The sequence below is a fragment of the Salmo salar genome, chromosome ssa01 (genome assembly GCF_905237065.1).
Source record: "Salmo salar chromosome ssa01, Ssal_v3.1, whole genome shotgun sequence".
Taxonomy (NCBI): domain Eukaryota; kingdom Metazoa; phylum Chordata; class Actinopteri; order Salmoniformes; family Salmonidae; genus Salmo; species Salmo salar.
The window spans coordinates 69041836-69059573 of NC_059442.1; the positions used below are offsets into that span (position 1 = coordinate 69041836).

Consider the following 17738-nt stretch of genomic DNA (forward strand, 5'->3'; position numbering starts at 1 on the left):
GAATTTGTTTGAAACTTGCACAGATCCTAAGAAATATCTACCTCAAACTGTGTAAAAGGGAATACTATCAAAAATGTTATCCCCTGGGTCCCCTACACAGTTTAAAGGTTTAACTAATTTTAAAACCATTGACATTAATAGTCCTCCTAATCGATTATTGTATATCGGTTCATCAGCACAATTGAGAGTAGACTAGCCTATGCACTACCTATAACCTAGAGAGTTGCTTGTTATTTCAGCATAATCGCATGCTTCATACATTTCAATAGGCTCTCGTGACGCTTGGCCAAATTTGTGTTTGAACATTATGTCACTTATTATTTATAGACTACGTCGTTCGAGAGCACAATCGGACGTCTTTGTTCCCACATTAGACTACATCTGAGGAAACATTTGATAGCCTTTTTAAGTAGTTCAGAGTGTAACATTGTTTCTCGAAGGCATCCACAGCGAGCGCCCTTAATCATTACTGTGAGAAATGTTCTTTCATACAAACGATCTTTACACAGGTCCTGGAATAAATATTTTTTCATATTTAAAAAAAAACAATTATATGGTAACAAAAAATGTTTCCATTGCGCATAACTTAAATACACTATTGAGGAATTATCGGACTGATGCACAGTGTTAATTCCATAGTTATATTTGTCGAATTCCATGAATTCAATGATAGTAATAGGCATATGTGGTTTTCCTAAGTGAATACGGACGATTGTATTGGTACACGATTATCTACTGTGGAGTTGTATTAGTTTAACTGATGCACAGCAACAAAAGCCATGCAGTTTTTTTTTATTTGGGAGGAACTCAATATTTTTTACAAGTGTTCTATATTGACAACAAACTGTTTTTGAACTTAAAAAATATAGGGTCCTTACAGGACCTTCGGCAATCCATTCAATCCAACAAGTTTGGAGAGCGTGTTGAGTTTAATCAATTCAGAACGTCGAGATGGAGCCCAACTCACCGAAGGTAACGTACTAACATAATCATACACCAACATATTCTACTTTCGCATAATATTAACAATTTGGAGACAGCTCATTTACAATACTTGTATGTTTTATTGTTTTTACATATTACATATATAGTTACATGGTTCTAAATCAGTCAGGTGTTATTAGTGCGTTATTTAAGGTTTTGGCAAGCCATAGTTATTGCGCATGTCGTGCTATTTTATCGGTTTCCTCATTTATTGAATATGAATAAGTCATTAATTAAGTTGTTTATTGCTATTTTCTCCACAGTGGGTAGGCTCTTCTTGCGGTTTACACGGACCATATATATTCTACAAGGCGTTTAAATTTCACCGGGACGGTAAACCAAGAATTCTGTCCCTCGGAGACTTTTTCTTCGTGAGATGTAAGCCTGGGGATCCGATTTGCATAGCGGAGCTACAGCTGTTGTGGGAGGAAAGGACTACTAAGCAACTTTTATCAAGCTCAAAACTTTATTTCTTACCCGAAGATACTCCCTCGGGAAGGACAGTTTACCATGGAGAGGTAATAACCTATTTTGCTCTCACGACGTGCCTTATGCACCCAAATGAATAACAGCGTATAGACTAACAAATATTCTGTGTTGATAAATCAATGTGGCATTTTCTGCATTCTTTGGTCATTAATTGTATAATATGCGCATGCATTATGTGATTCCCACATTGATCCATCACAAACGGCATGTGTCTATTACTGTGTTATTGTCTACTTAGCCTATTTGTTCATTGTGTCGACTGCTGAATGTGCAGTTCAATCTTATCCAGCTGTGCGTAATAACTCTCGTGCGGGGATAATTGTATTAGGGGAAGAAAACCCCCTATAGCCTACGAATCCAGCGTTTGTCATTTTATTTCATGATGGGTGACATATAGGAGGAAATTGCGAAATGGTAAAGCATGAGATCATAACTCCTACATTCAACAACAGTCTTTCATCATAGCATATGAATGGTTGCTGAATAAGCGCACACGACCTATTGAAAACGAGTGCTAACATGTCTAACTACTTAATCATTTTCAAAATGTCAATGAAATCATTCGCATTCCTAACGATATGATATTGTTGTCAGATCAAATGTACTGCCCTCTTACCCGAGGATCAGGACATGTCGAAATGCCAAAGCATTACAAAAGGACACTTACTGTAGTCCGATATGTTGGCATTAGCAATATGATTAACTGAGGCATTTTGCTAAGTGGCCAAATATGACGCCTGTATCACATTTCATAAGCGCGTGGCAGAGAGCGAAAAAGCTTGGGTTAGTTTTGTATATGCTTTTCTTGTGCGGTATATAAAACAATCACATATTTTCTATATGCCACTGTAACCTACCCAAATACTCTATTCGACACAACATCAAGTTGAAATATTTTTCGATCACTTGATTTTATGGTCACATGAAATATGCCTGCAGTTGCCATTAGGGAGGACAAAGCCTGGTTTGTATTTGATTAGCAATGCAAACATAACCATCTTTTCCTTTGCTGATGGTAAGCATTCTTTCCTCTTGAGTAATACAGTAGCTATCACATTTCCTTTTCATGAGAAAGGTATTTATAGTGGATGTTGCTATGAATAAATGTAACTTAATCCTTTTTTCTTCTTTACTCAACCAGGATCATCCAAATCCTTCATTTGCATTATCCTTTAGTTAACACAATGTAATGACTTTGTAATTACATTGAGTGCATGCACAGTCCATCATTTAGAAACACACTTCTGCAATAAGGACAAGTCAGCCCCACCCCTTGAGAAGCCTGATTTGCATTGGAAAGCGGTAACATCCACATGATTGGATATCTGGACAATATTATTTGACTCCTTCCAGGATCAAACGACAGAGTGACTCTAGAGTGTTGGTAGTGGTAAATGGATAGTTATAGCCTACAGCACAGCTGAAGTAGAGTATGACATAACATATAATGATATCTAAAACTGTGATGTTGATGCCAAAATCATGACCCCATTAAATGTGATTTTAAACTTGACCCTCAAAGCAAATTGCTCTACTTAGATTACATTGGACATTTACTCAAACAGGTAAACTGGCTGCAGTTATTACTAGTCAGTTAATTATATTTATGCAAATCTGCATAGCCTGAGACAGCTTTCAATTTCCAAGATTTACTTCGTAGTTATAGCCTCTGACTAATAGGTATGTCTAAGACTACATATCTACAGCACAAATGTACACATGTCATGAGTACAATAAGTGTTTTCCTCAGTGTGATAAAAGGAGGTTATAAATCTCTCTGGATATCGCTTCTTGAGTTCAATGCTCAACGCATTATGTCATTTCCCCTCTGGCTCGGGTATTTGTATGCTCTTCGCCCCTCCCAGTGTAGGCAGGGACAAGAGAAACCCATGTCCTACTGTGCTCATTTTGCGTTCGCTGACAACCCCTCTACTCCACTAGCTAAAAAATGCCTGCATGCTAATGTGAAAAGGCATTATGTTGTGTGGCACACCCATTGTGAATATCATACAACCTCTATTTGTCACTCTGCATTCTGTGGTCTGAGAACCGCCTATTGCAAAACAGTCACATGCGTTAAACTACTTATTGAGTGACACAGTATTAGGTATTGCCCTCAACGCCCCCCTCCGGTACATGTTGGCTCAATGCACTGTCTTTATTTGGCTCATGTTTCAAGAGAGCTGTTTTAGATAACACTTACAGCTACAACCGCCAAAGTGCTGCTACAGCTAATTGCTTAGGCCTTATCTTTGCAGTACTCTAGGTACCCTTCGTGGAAATGGAAAATTGGCAAGTAGTGTGGTATTTTTGCATCATAAGCTAATAATTTGTTATTATCTTGGATGTCACTGCTTCTCCACTCTATTACTATAAATGACAAAGCAGTGAGGTAGGAAAGCAGTGACTGCAGCAGTTTTATTGATTGCAGTAGAAATAAATGGTGGAATCTGTCCAGAATCAGCTTTGGTTCAAGGCAAAAATCCATACTGGTTGTGTTTGAGTGCTTGGGACATGTTTGTAGGGAAATCAGATGATATATTGTTTATTTGCTTTTTCTCAGATTTTCCTGGAGGGAGTATGTTTGCAAAAGTAATTTTCCAGTTATGTTATCTGGTGGTCCAGATATTCAAACAGTAACTCAATAGAAGGTGTTATGACAACTTACACTACATGACCAAAAGTATGTGGACATCTGCACGTCGAAAATCTCATTCCAATATCAATGGGTATTAATATGGATTTGGTCCCCCCTTTGCTGCTATAACAGCCTCCACTCTTCTGGGAATGCTTTCCACTTGATGATGGAACATTGCAGCGGGAACTTGCTTCCGTTAAGCCACAAGAGCATTAGTGAGGTCAGGCGCTGATGTTGGGCGATTAGGCCTGTCTCGTAGTCTGCGTTCCAATTCATCCCAAAGGTGTTTGATAGTGTTGAGGTCAGGTCTCTGTGCAGGCCAATCAAGTTCTTCCACACCGATCTCAACAAACCATTTCTGTATGTACCTCGCTTTGTGCACGGGGGTATTGTCATGATGAAACAGGAAAGGGCCTTCCCCAAACTGTTGCCACAAAGTTGGAAGCACAGAATCGTCTAAAATGTAATTGTATGCTGTAGCGTTAAGATTTCCCTTCACTGGAACTAAGGGGCCTAGCCCGAACCATGAAAAACGGCCCCAGACCATTATTCCTCCTCCACCAAACTTTACAGTTGGCACTATGCATTGGGGCGGGTAGCGTACTCCTGGCATCCACCAAACCCAGATTCGTCCGCCAGATTGCCAGATGGTGCAGCGTGATTCATCACTCCAGAGAACACGTTTCCACTGCTCCAGAGTTCAATGGCGGCAAGCTTTACACCACTCCAGTCAACACTTGGCATTGTGCATGTGATCTTAGGCTTGTGTGCAGCTACTCGGCCATGGAAACCCATTTCATGAAGCTCCCAACGAACAGTTGTTGTGCTGACGTTGCTTTCAGAGGCAGTTTGGAACTCGGTAGTCAGTGTTACAACCTAGGACTGACCATTTTTACACACTACTCACTTCAGCAGTCCCGTTCTATGAGCTTGTGTGGCCTACCACTTCGTGGCTGAGCTGTTATTGCTCCTAGACATTTCCACTTCACAATAACAGCACTTAAGGTTGACTGGGGAAGCTCTAGCAGGGCAGACATTTGACAAACTGACTTGTTGGAAAGGTGGCATCCTATGACAGTGCTACATTGAAGGTCAATGAGATCTTCATTAAGGCCATTCTACTGCATAAATGTTTGTCTATGGAGATTGCATGGCTGTGTGCTTGATTTTATACACCTGTCAGCAACAGGTGTGGCTGAAATACATTTACATTTTAGTCATTTAGCAGACGCTCCTATCCAGAGCGACTTACAGTAGTGAATGCATACATTTCATACATTTTCTTTCCCGTACTGGTCCCCCGTGGGAATCGAACCCACAACCCTGGCGTTGCAAACACCATGCTCTACCAACTGAGCCACACGGGACCACAAATCGCCTAATCCAATAATTTGAAGGGGTTTCCACATACTTTTGTATATATAGTGTATGTGAGATGCTTACTGTTTAGTGAGCATGACACCAAATCACCCTATTCATTCAACAATGGCAGGAATTTGAGGCAGAGGGGGAGGGAGGAGCCATTAAGTCTGAACGTTGCCCTCAAGTGAATTCCTTTTGCATTCTAAAATACATGTAAATTATTATCTTGTTTTATGGCATTACTGGTGGTAATTTAAAATGTAATTTAAACTGGATGTCATGCACTTCAAAGACAAAAACACATCATTTTGGTTTATGTTATTTCCATCCACATAAATTAGTTTTTTATATTCTGCTATTCTTTGATATACTGTATGTAAGGATGTGTTATAACAGTGACTTTTCCCTCCACACATGAGAAATTGGTGGTATTTGGATTGGTTCACACCTTGTCATTGACAAACCACTAACATCAAACATTTCCCATAATGCATGACTCTAAGCCCCAAGCTATTGTGGATCATTATAACCTTAGAGGACTGAAACCACAGATGAGATGTTTGAATGTGCTTAGCATAATTTCATTCTTTAGTGAATGCTCATAGCACTGCTTCAACCTGATATGATTTAGTCTTTGATTACACACCCCACAGTCAAACTAAGTCAGATAGTATTCAGTACTGTGTGTTTTAAGTATTTTTGAAATGACACACTGTACAAAACAACATGGTAGCTGCTTATAGTTTATAGCATATCTGATCGCCAATATCTTGCAGGCATATAGATTGCAGGCATAAAACAACTATTTAACCCAGTTCCATTTTAAAACAGTCTCAGTAGAATATATTAGCCCCTTAGCATCTCCTGGCCTCTTTTTTTTTTAGATAGTTGAGTTTGTTTTGAGACACTGTAGCCAAGGTCAGTGCTGAGGAGGAAAGATAATGAACTCATATTGCATTTCACTCCCTCAGCCGAGCGCACCATGGAGCATTGTTCATGTCACCATGCCCATTACTCAATTACTAATCTCCTTTTGGCCCAAGGAATTCCTGGGTTGACCCCCTGAGCCACCAGACTGAAACCTTCTCAGCATGACAGGGGCTGTCTGTGGGACTCTTGACTCTTAACTGAAAGACCTGTCCAACCAATGTACCACTTTGCCCTACAATGGTGACATTAAGGAATGTCCCTTACAGTTCAAAAACGGTGGTGTTCTTTTTATGGAATGATATGGATATGGATATGGATTTTATGCAATTATTGTGTAGTAGCATTAATTGTTGAATTTTAACAGTCATAAAAGCACACTGTTTCTCTGTAGTCAATAGGGCCTTTAACGCTACTTTAGATTGCTTTGAGATTGCTCTTTAGAGCTAGTCTTCCTAACATTACATATAGACATCCCTTGTGACCTTTGCTTCATGTCAATGCATCTGGAGCTTCAAGCACATCTGAAACTGGCTAATGACTCATTATCACCTAATTTATATCCTGTATCATTTATTAGTAGTCCTGGGAACGTTAATTGCTCTTACACAGTTGACATTCCATACATGTCATATAAGCGCTCATATATTATTTGTTTTAAAGTTTTAAAAAAAGGGGTCATATCCAGTATGTCCTGCAGGGGTTAAAGTAGATTACATTTCTTACAGGCATTTAAAAAAATATATCCTACTACAAAAATGATAGGGTAGCCTTCTCTGCTGACACTGACAAACAGATCAATAAAAACCGATAGGCTACTAAGATAGGCTACTGTTCGCTCAATTAAGTTATGAATTTTGATAACTAATAGACAGTCTTTTCATTGTCATCTCTTTACAGCAATAGCCATATGCTTTCTCTGCTTTTCACTGACAGTCGCAACTCAACAAGGATCTATTTAGTATTTGCAGCGTGCGCTGCCCATATTGTCGGCCCTTCTAACTGTAGGCTATGCAATTTTTTTGGAAGCAAACGATCCTCTATGGCCAAATCATGCATTCTGGTGTAGTAGCCTATTTTGAATTTTATTTATTTATGTATAGACAGGGGTAAGCTAATTAGGCTATAGAATTTTGGCACTTACATTTACTTTAGAGAAAGTTTAGCTTCCCCTAGCCTTATGGACTTGCTGCCTATGCCTTTTAATGTGGCATAAACACAACCAGTCATTATATTTTCAACTGATTATCAAACTATCACTTAAGAAATGTGCTCCGGTAGGCTACCTGGGCACATTCGTTCACTCAGAAAATAATTTCAACATCCAAACCCCAACAGTGCACCCGCAATTTGATGATTGGAAAGAGACATCAGTTACAAAACACCATGTGTATTGTAATGCCATTCTGCGATTAACATTAGGCCTACATTAGGCCTGAATTGATGCATCGACTGTTGTCCATGCACGCCTCGGTCTCGGCCACTCATCTCCACCTTGACAAAATGTGTTCTTCTCAAACCACAACGCAATTTGGAGCGTATACCACCCAATTTCCAGTCAATTCGCACATTTTTCATGTGGCTGACATGCAGTAATGTTAAATTAAGGTGTAATAGCCTATCGTTTTTTGGGCATGTTTTATTAATTGTGATAGGCTCACGTTTACCGGTACGGCGTACCTCCACTATTTCTTTTGCCGTGACTCTGTAACAGACCGTATTGCCATTCTTTCACTCTCGATGTCCTATATTAGTAATCATGAACCTTTTGTAATAAATCACATTGTAATATTATTGCTCCATAAACATCTATGGTTCTTGTAAGCCTATTGTATCGTATGATAAAGAGCATGAAATGATATAGCAGCAACTTCTTGTGAATTGTTTTATTTGAAGTGTCACTTCTTTCCATTGGTAGCCTCACGAGACCTCTGACCTATATATGCAGCTTGGTAGTTTTATCTTCCAGTTCCTTCCACTATCAGTACCTTAACTCTTTATGGTAACTCAATGTGGATGTTTTACTGCATTTGAATGTGTGGTCTGTTCATTAACTAACTCATGTCACTCAAGTAAATCAAGTTACAAAATAGGATAGTTGGTTACATGCTGGCACCCACACCTGTCACATAAAATGAAATGATGTTAGAGAATACTTTCTGTGAGGAAAACTATAAAGTATGTTATGAATACACTCACTCAAAATACATAATCCATTGTGAAATCTTCTGAGTGACGTAGTATCAAATATAATATATCCCTTATAATTTGCCGGTTTAGTATGTTTACGTAGGCAATTGCTTCAAAGCACAGTAAGAATACCAGAGGATTTTTGGCTGCTGGCATCACTGCTTAACAATTTCAGCTATCTGCTGTTGATTGTTACTAAAATGGAGGTCTATGTTATGGAAATGTGTACCTAAAAAAAAAAGAGTCTTCCTTGCGTCACGCCAGCACGCAAACAGTTTCAACCACCAACCAACCACCACTTGACAGCTCATTATAGGAGTGAAAAAAGCGAATGTCTTATGTTTCCGTTTACTGAGAAGACACTGCTATAGGAAGCTAACCATTACAGCTTTTCTTATTTACAGATTTGTTTTTGATTATCTCAGTTTTGTTAGCAGTGGAACGAGGATTATGCAAATTTACTCTGTATGAAGAGTAGTAAAGGCACTGTACAGATGTAGGATTTTAATTTGACACCCTGTTGCAGGAAATGCAAACTGGTAGTGTGTTTGAGGTTTAAAAAGGCTTCTTAAGTTTGTAATTTCCACTTTAAAATTTTAGACTTGATTTGCCCTAACAAATAATGTATCGACCCCTACATAAATTAGAATCCACACAATAATTCTAATTTCCTGTTGCTGCAGGATTATGTTCCTGCTGTGAGAAAGTGGTCAAATTAAAAGATCCTGTGTGTGTGTGTGTGTGTGTGTGTGTGTGTGTGTGTGTGTGTGTGTGTGTGTGTGTGTGTGTGTGTGTGTGTGTGTGTGTGTGTGTGTGTGTGTGTGTGTGTGTGTGAATGCTTAAAGGTAGCTTCAAGGGAAAGGTGTACAGACAGATGCAAGGTAAGCGTTAAAAAGTGTGTTTCTCCAGATGGACACATCTGTCCTCCAGATTCCGCAGCTTAATAACAATCTCGTACCACTCCGGCCCGATAACAAGCACAACAGCGCCCATTACTCCTCAAAATGAAACCACATTTCAACATTTCTATGTTACAATTTTTTCATTGCAATTCCTCAAAAGGGAAAGATTGAAAAAGCTATTTTAGTTTGCCTCAAAGGGTTGAAACAACCTGGAAAACAACTTGTTCAAGGGTGGTAGACTCTAGAATTTTACATTTAAACAAAAGGTTGTTTAGAAAAGTTCACCCTAGTTACCATTACAAGCTATGACCCCATCTCTAATAGTAACTATTATATTAGTCTTAAGGTGGTGTTAGGAGTTGACATATCCATGGTAGTTATTTTACTCCTGACCTCACACTCCCTGCCCTCGCACCTCTGATTCATAAGGGTTGGGTTAAATGCGGAAGACACATTTCGGTTGAATGCATTCAGTTGTGCAACTGACTAGGTATCCCCTTTCCCTTTCCTTCTCTTGTCTCTCTTATAGCATGAGGTCATTGCTGTGTCAGAGAAGGTGATTGTTCGGTTGGAGGACCTGGTGAAGTGGACAATCCCAGAGTTTTCGGAATGGTCCCACGGGCTGCGGGCAGCGCCTCTGAAGCCCTCTGTCCTGAGGGAGCTGGGCACCAACGGACACAGAGAGGCCCTCCACAGATACAGGGAGAGCACCTTCACCAGCGGCCTCAACTTCAGAGACATCCAAAGGGAGAGGTCTCAACTGGGTGAGGACAGCAGCTTTCCTGTCTTTCAAGCTATTTTGTTTGGCTGTCGATCTGTAGTTTGAACAAGCACTAGAATTCTGAGTTATGATTGAAATAATTTATACATGGAATTATAACTGTGTAATTATAAACCTCTTATAGATAGTAGTAGTCCCGTGTGGCTCAATTGGTAGAGCATGGTGTTTGCAACGCCAGGGTTGTGGGTTCGATTCCCACGGGGGACCAGTACGGAGAAGAAAAAAAAGAAAAAAAAATGTATGAAATGTATGCATTCACTACTGTAAGTCGCTTTGGATAAGAGCGTCTGCTAAATTACTAAAATAAATGACTAGGCTTTGTATAAATAGTTACCAGTTTGGATTACACATCACTGTAAGAGCCACACATGCACAATAATACATGTATGACCAATTCAAAATGGTTTCATTATGCATTTATTTTTGCTCCTGTTACATAATTGTACAGTTATAATTGCATGTACATTCTGTATAATTGCCTCAGACCTCTGACATCCTTAATTTGTATCATTGATGTCATTGAGGTATTTGATAGCTGCATTGTAGCAGTGGCGAAACGTGGCTATTGGACCTAGGTCTTCAGTGGGGGAAAATAATCTTCCAACACGTTGTACCAATATAGCAACAGTTAATGCGCCCAACTGAATCAAACAGGCCTAAGGCTGAGCCATGCTTCGGGATGCCACTCACACAGAGGCAGCACCCGCATGGACAATGCTACCAGCAACAACAACCAAACTGGTAGCCTAATGCCATCACTGTCACACTATCATCAAAAGAGAAAACAGTGACACGTAAAAGGATGTGAGATTAAACAGGTTTGTGATGCTGAAAGGACAGTGACTGTAATATGCAGCACGCACCATGGAGTGTTTCCCAGTTGATATGTACAACTATTACTTCCCATTGTAAACACCTTTTTCACGTTCAGCACACAAAATCTAAAGTTTAAATGCAACAATGTTTAAATGCAACAATGTTTCACACAAAGTTGTTTTCAAAGAGAGCTAACAACAGCAAGCGAGCTTTAACCTTTATTTAACTAGGCAAGTCAGTTAAGAACAAATTCTTATTTACAATGACGGTCTACACCGGCCAAACCTGCACGACGCTGGGCCAATTGTGCACCGTCCTATGGGACTCCCAATCACGGCCAGTTGTAATACAGCCTGGAATCAAACCAGGGTGTCTGTAGTGACGTCTCTAGCACTGAGATGCAGTGCCTTAGACTGCTGCGCCACTCAGGAGCCCTCCACTTACCAGATGACAATAATTTGAAACTTAACATCTTGTTGAAAGTTAATTTTTGCCACGTCCTGACAATATAAAGCTTTTATGTTCTATGGAAGAGTAGGTCAGGGCGTGACAGGGGGTTTTGTCTAGTTTAAATTTTCTATGTTGTGTGCTTCTAGTTTCTGTTTTTCTATGTGGTTTTTTTTGGGGGGGTGATCTCCAATTAGAGGCAGCTGGTCATCGTTGTCTCTAATTGGGGATCATATTTAAGTTGTTGTTTTTCCCACTAGGTTTTGTGGGAGATTATGTTGAGGTAGTGTATGTTTCACCTCTTCGTCACGGTTTGTTATTTTGTTTAGTAGTTTATTTGTATGTCTTGCATAGTTTCACAGTTATATTAAAATGTGGAACGATACACACGCTGCGCCTTGGTCTCCTTCATCATACGACAAACGTGAAAATTTTGAAAAGGGCAAAGCTAACAAATTAGCAACAACGTCCTCTTCGATAACACCTGCCGCAGCCGCTGCACACTAGCCTACAACAAAAGCTAGCTAGTTAGATCGTGCTTGCTATTGCGCAATGACCTGTCGGCAAAGGGTTCTTCAAAGGGCTCTCCTGCGAGGTCAGCCGAAGAACCCTTTTAGGTTCTAGATAGCTAATTTTTTACTAAGAGTGTAGCTTCTGAGGTCCCAGCCAATGGCTGACTTAGATAGCTAGATTTATCTCCCCAGAGACTGCCGAAGAAAAATCCTGATTAGGTATTTTTTTCTTTTCAGTGTTAATAATCCTTTCTTTTCCAACACAAACTGAAGATATGAAAATGATTCTATAATTTCAGCCAGTAGTTTTGAAAGTCGTACTCACGAGCCAAAACAGGTCCCTGTTTTTTGTACACTCATCCAATTGTGTACTACGTCATCCACTTCGTATGATATGTTACATTCTGCAAAAAAATGTAATGTATATATATCTATTTTTTGCAATTCGTATGATATGTTACTATACCAATTTGTACAATATGTTACGATTTTGTTGTGCCTTTTCCACTGAAGACCCCTGTCATCCAGTATACATGTTAAAAATGACAGATTTTGTGATTGATAAGCGCCTGAATTGGAACGCATTGGCTGTAGAGTAACATGCTACACATGTCAGAGCGCAGGTTCTCCATTTCACAGCGCTGTATTCGTGTTGACAGCTGTTATAAACTTGAGCGCCGCGCGACTTGAATATTCCCCATTCCTCCCTCTAATTGGCTACTTTTGCACATTTGCTGTTGTCTGAGTAATGGAAATGCTGTAAATCGAGACGAGTCTTTGTTCTGAAAGATGAGACGTTGATGATTACAATAAATACCGCTTTGATGTCATACAAGCAAGCCAAACACATGTGCACTTCACATTTCCATATTTGAAAACTCATGTCATTTACAGTATCAACTATATACAGTTGAAGTCGGAAGTTTACATACACTTAGGTTGGAGTCATTAAAACTCGTTTTTCAACCACTCCACAAATTTCTTGTCAACAAACTATAGTTTTGGCAAGTCGGTTAGGACATCTACTTTGTTCATGACACAAGTAATTTTTCCAACAATTGTTTACAGACAGATTATTTAACTTATAATTCACTGTATCACAATTCCAGTGGGTCAGAAGTTTACATACACTAAGTTGACGTTGCCTTTAAACAGCTTGGAAAATTCCAGAAAATGATGTCATGGCTTTTGGAGGTGTACCTGTGGATGTATTTCAAGGCCTACCTTCAAACTCAGTGCCTCTTTGCTTGACATCATGGGAAAATCAAAATAAATCAGCCAAGACCTCAGAAAAAACATTGGAGATCTCCACAAGTCTAGTTCATCCTTGGGAGCAATTTCCAAACGCCTAAAGGTTTTGACCACGTTCATCTGTACAACCAATAGTACGCAAGTATAAACACCATGGGACCACGCAGCCGTCATAACGCTCAGGAAGGAGATGTGTTCTGTCTCCTAGAGATGATTGTACTTTGGTGCGAAAAGTGCAAATCAATCCCAGAACAACAGCAAAGGACCTTGTGAAGATGCTGGAGGAAACAGGTACAAAAGTATCTATATCCAAAGTAAAACGAGTCCTATATCGACATAACCTGAAAGGCCGCTCAGCAAGGAAGAGGCCACTGCTCCAAAACCGAGATAAAAAAAGGCAGACTACGGTTTGCAACTGCACATGGGGACAAAGACCGTACTTTTTGTAGAAATGTCCTCTGATCTGATGAAACAAAAATTGTTTGGCCATAATGACCATCGTTATGTTTGGAGGAAAAAGGGGGATGCTTGCAAGCCGAAGAACACCATCCCAACCATGAAGCACGGGGGTGTCAGCATCATGTTGTGGGGGTGCTTTGCAGCAGGAGGGACTTCATGAGGATGGAAAATGATGTGGATATATTGAAGCAACATCTCAAGATATCAGTCAGGAAGTTAAAGCTAGGTCGCAAATGGGTTTTTCAAATGGACATTGACCCCAAGCATACATCCAAAGTTGTGGCAAAATGGCTTAAGGACAACAAAGTCAAGGTATTGGAGGGGCCATCACAAAGCCCTGACCTCAATCTTATCGAAAATTTGTGGGCAGAACTGAAAAAGCGTGTGCGAGCAAGGAGGCCTACAAACCTGCCTCAGTTACACCAGCTCTGTCAGGAGGAATGGGCCAAATTTCACCAAACTTATTGTGGGAAGCTTGTGGAAGTCTAGCCGAAACATTTGACCCAAGTTAAACAATTCTAAGGCAATGCTACCAAATACTAATTGAGTGTATGTAAACTTCTGACCCACTGGGAATGTGATGAAATAAATAAAAGCTGAAATAAATCATTCTCTCTACTTTTATTCTGACATTTCACATTCTTAAAATAAAGTGGTGATCCTACCTGACCTAAGACAGGGCATTTTGACTAGGATTAAATGTCAGGAATTGTGAAAAACTGAGTTTAAATGTATTTGGCTAAGGTGTATGTAAACTTCCGACTTCAACTGTATAGCCTGAGTTGTCTTGAACAGAAGGAGCCTATGTTTGTCGTATTGTGATGAAATTTTGTTGCGGAACACATACTTCAATGCAGTCATGACTCCATTTTATGCGCACCAAAATTAGTCTGTTTGTCTGAAGTGCCTTGTGAATGCCTCACACTGTAAAATCATATTTTATGATTTAGCTAGCCATGTTGGCAATAGAATAAGCTTTCGAATGATGACCACCTTACCCAGATTGTGATTTATAATATTTTTTGATTGATGGTGGGGGCTGTGTTTCAAACAAAAAACTACATGTGTGCTTGCCTCAGTTCCTCAACGGAAAAGCTAGGAGAGCTCAAAAAAGCACCTTATAGTTGAAGGCTCTTTCCTTGAGTCATAAAAGTGCATTGAAATTATTTAGGAACTGTGCACAGTTTGGAGAGGTCCATGGCCAGTTTGGAGAGGTGTGTGGCCAGTTTGGAGAGGTGCGTGGCCAGTTTGGAGAGGTGCGTGGCCAGTTTGGAGAGGTGCGTGGCCAGTTTGGAGAGGTGCGTGGCCAGTTTGGAGAGGTGCGTGGCCTAACTGAGACATCAGTTAGACCTTTCATTCAAACCCTATTCTTATTATGTTACTGAATGTATCCAGACTATTTTCAGATTTGATTATTGACAAATGCTGTGAAAGGTAGACTAAATGTCAAATGCACATAAAATCAACAGTGTAATGTTTGGATTCAGTTGTGTGTCAGTTGAACTGTTGTGTCCTCACTTTTTGGTCTGATAAAGTGTTCTCTTTCAATTGCTACCATGGTCATGCATATGCTTTTTATAGTTATTTTAGAAACATTTCAAACTATCCATATAGGCCAATTTCCATGAGTGTAAGGGTTTGAATTATTTTATTTTATTTTGTATTTTACTCCCTTTTTTTCTCCCAAATTGGGATCAAACCCAGGTCTGTAGTGACACCTCAAGCACAGCGATGCAGTTCCATAGTCCCCTGTGCCACTCGGGAGGCCAGTGTAAGGGGTTTTAATTAAGATCCCGGACTGCATCTTTAAATCAGAACATCATTAAAATATGATTGAAAAGATTAAATAAAAAAGGACAATTATTTCATAAATCCTTAGGCCTTCTCTTAAGGCATAGAAGGCCCTCATGGTTCAACACTGCTCATTGTGGTATTTTACTGCTGCATTGAACAGAACATGAATCACAAGATATAAAGGAGGCTGATGAGTCATGCTAATCCTTGCAGATATTAAATATTTGCTGGTTTATTTAAACAGAAGAAATGTGAAGGACTTTGAGTATATTTTAGTTTTTACCCCTTCAGATGAAGTAGCATAATTGTCATAGAATGTTAGTGACACATTCCGCATTCTCTAACTCCAATTTCATGTTTTTCTATTTAGTTTTTTCTTTTAATTCGTAGTTAACAGAGTCCTTTCTGTCTTCATATAAAAATCTCCTATTGACGTCAATACAAGTAGAAGGTCTTGTCACACATAGTTGTATCAATTTGGGATTTCTAGAGATACTGCTGTAATGTTTTGCAAAAAATTATTTTTCCACTACCAAAAACATTTGACTAGAGAATAACTGAAAGAAGGTACAACATAGACAAAGAAAATTGAGAAAAAGCCCTTCAGAATGGGCTATTGATGGGTGGTATTGTTTTGGGTGTTGTATATGATGCATATATCCTCCAGTAGCTGGAGAGCTTGCTTGTTTTTTCATTTGAGTGTTACATTGCCCTTGAATACACTCTATATCATTACATTTTCATACAGAAAGTGGATTGGAGAATCAATAATGGCCGCTTTGTCATTCTACTACATGAGGAATCAATAGTGTGTGTGTGTGTGTGTGTGTGTGTGTGTGTGTGTGTGTGTGTGTGTGTGAGTGTGTGTGTGCGTGTGCGCCAGTGCTTCTCTATATGTGCGTTTGTGGTGATTATGTAATAGGAATAGCAGAAAATATCAGAGGGACAAAAAAAGCTGTATCGATTTTTCTGATGTCAGTCTCGTCACCTTCTAATATTGTCTGTGTCTGTGTGATGCTAATGAGCGATGTAGCCATTAATGACTCCATCAGGCTGTGTAAATGCACTTGTCCCTCCAGTGGAGTCTCTCACTGGCTGCCAGCTGAATGTGCCGGGTCAGCAGAACTCCCCTGGCAGGGCACCAGCAGCCCTAGCCCTGTGGCATGTGTTCCCTCGCTTGCCTGCCGTTGGCTCTCTAACGATAAGAGAGGAATCATTCAACAAAGGCACGCTATTCCAGTGAGCTGCAGTTTGGCTGTGATGAGCTGATGATTGAAATTAAATATGAATCAACAAGAGATATTGCATGCTTTCCTCGAGTGTCCTGCCACTAGCAAAGTAGGTTTTGTAAAAGCTTCTGAATCATTATTTGATTTTAGATATTTGGGGGAAATTATTATTTATAACTCATTGAGTTTCTTATTGTTGGATAGAGCTTTCGTGCTTTATCAGTTCTATTCATAACATGGATGATCTACAGTATATATCAGGGCCATTTATTCATTGAAAGAACAGGATACTGACAGAGATTGCATGGAAATCAATTGTGCGCTAAATAGTAATACACTGTTCTATTGTTCGAGGGAAACATTTTGTATGCTAGTGCATCCAAATATTTCCTGGCAGACAGTCAATGAGAAGTGCAGTGCATGGAAAGCTTAAATAATGCTCTCTACAAATGTGTCATGAATAGCAGAATCACAGTGCTATTGTTTATGTGAATTATATGATGTGATATTATAGCAACTAAGCTATGTGCTCTGATCACAAAGGATAGGAAAACCGAGATCTCCACTGTAATTAATTTCAAAAACAGTGCCCTTGCCTTGCCTGCTAGCTAGAGCGCCACATCGACCACAGTGATTTTTTTTACAGCGTGAAGCGAGAGTGGAGATGGCTATTATAATTCAAGTGCCGACTTGAGGAAGAATTAACTGTTTTCAAGGCTCTCCACATACTAAATGGTCGGGGTTAAGAGCAAAATTACACTTATCTGGACTTGCAGGTGTAAAGAGAGCAATTCCACCATGCAGCCTTAGCAGGGAAAGTTTACATCGATCCCCAAGAGAACTGTCCCAATTTTGGGCCTGTCAAAATTGGTTTCTTCTTGTTCTATTCCAGTGGACTGGACAGGAGACGGATAGATGTGTAATACAGTGAGGAATAAAGAGATTGTACAAATATAA

The 17738-nt window shown here is 39.6% G+C and overlaps 1 protein-coding gene across 1 annotated transcript in view; it reads left to right on the top strand.

The window, feature by feature from the left end:
• Positions 1–841: 841 nt before the first annotated feature.
• The window catches only part of arid5b (AT-rich interaction domain 5B), a 78533-nt gene continuing 61636 nt past the window's right edge, over positions 842–17738 (top strand). The window contains exons 1-3 of the mRNA XM_014205248.2: positions 842–972; positions 1248–1502; positions 10022–10256. Of these exons, the coding sequence (XP_014060723.1) occupies positions 952–972; positions 1248–1502; positions 10022–10256 (511 nt within the window). The 5' untranslated portion in view covers positions 842–951. The remainder of the gene's footprint in view (positions 973–1247; positions 1503–10021; positions 10257–17738) is intronic.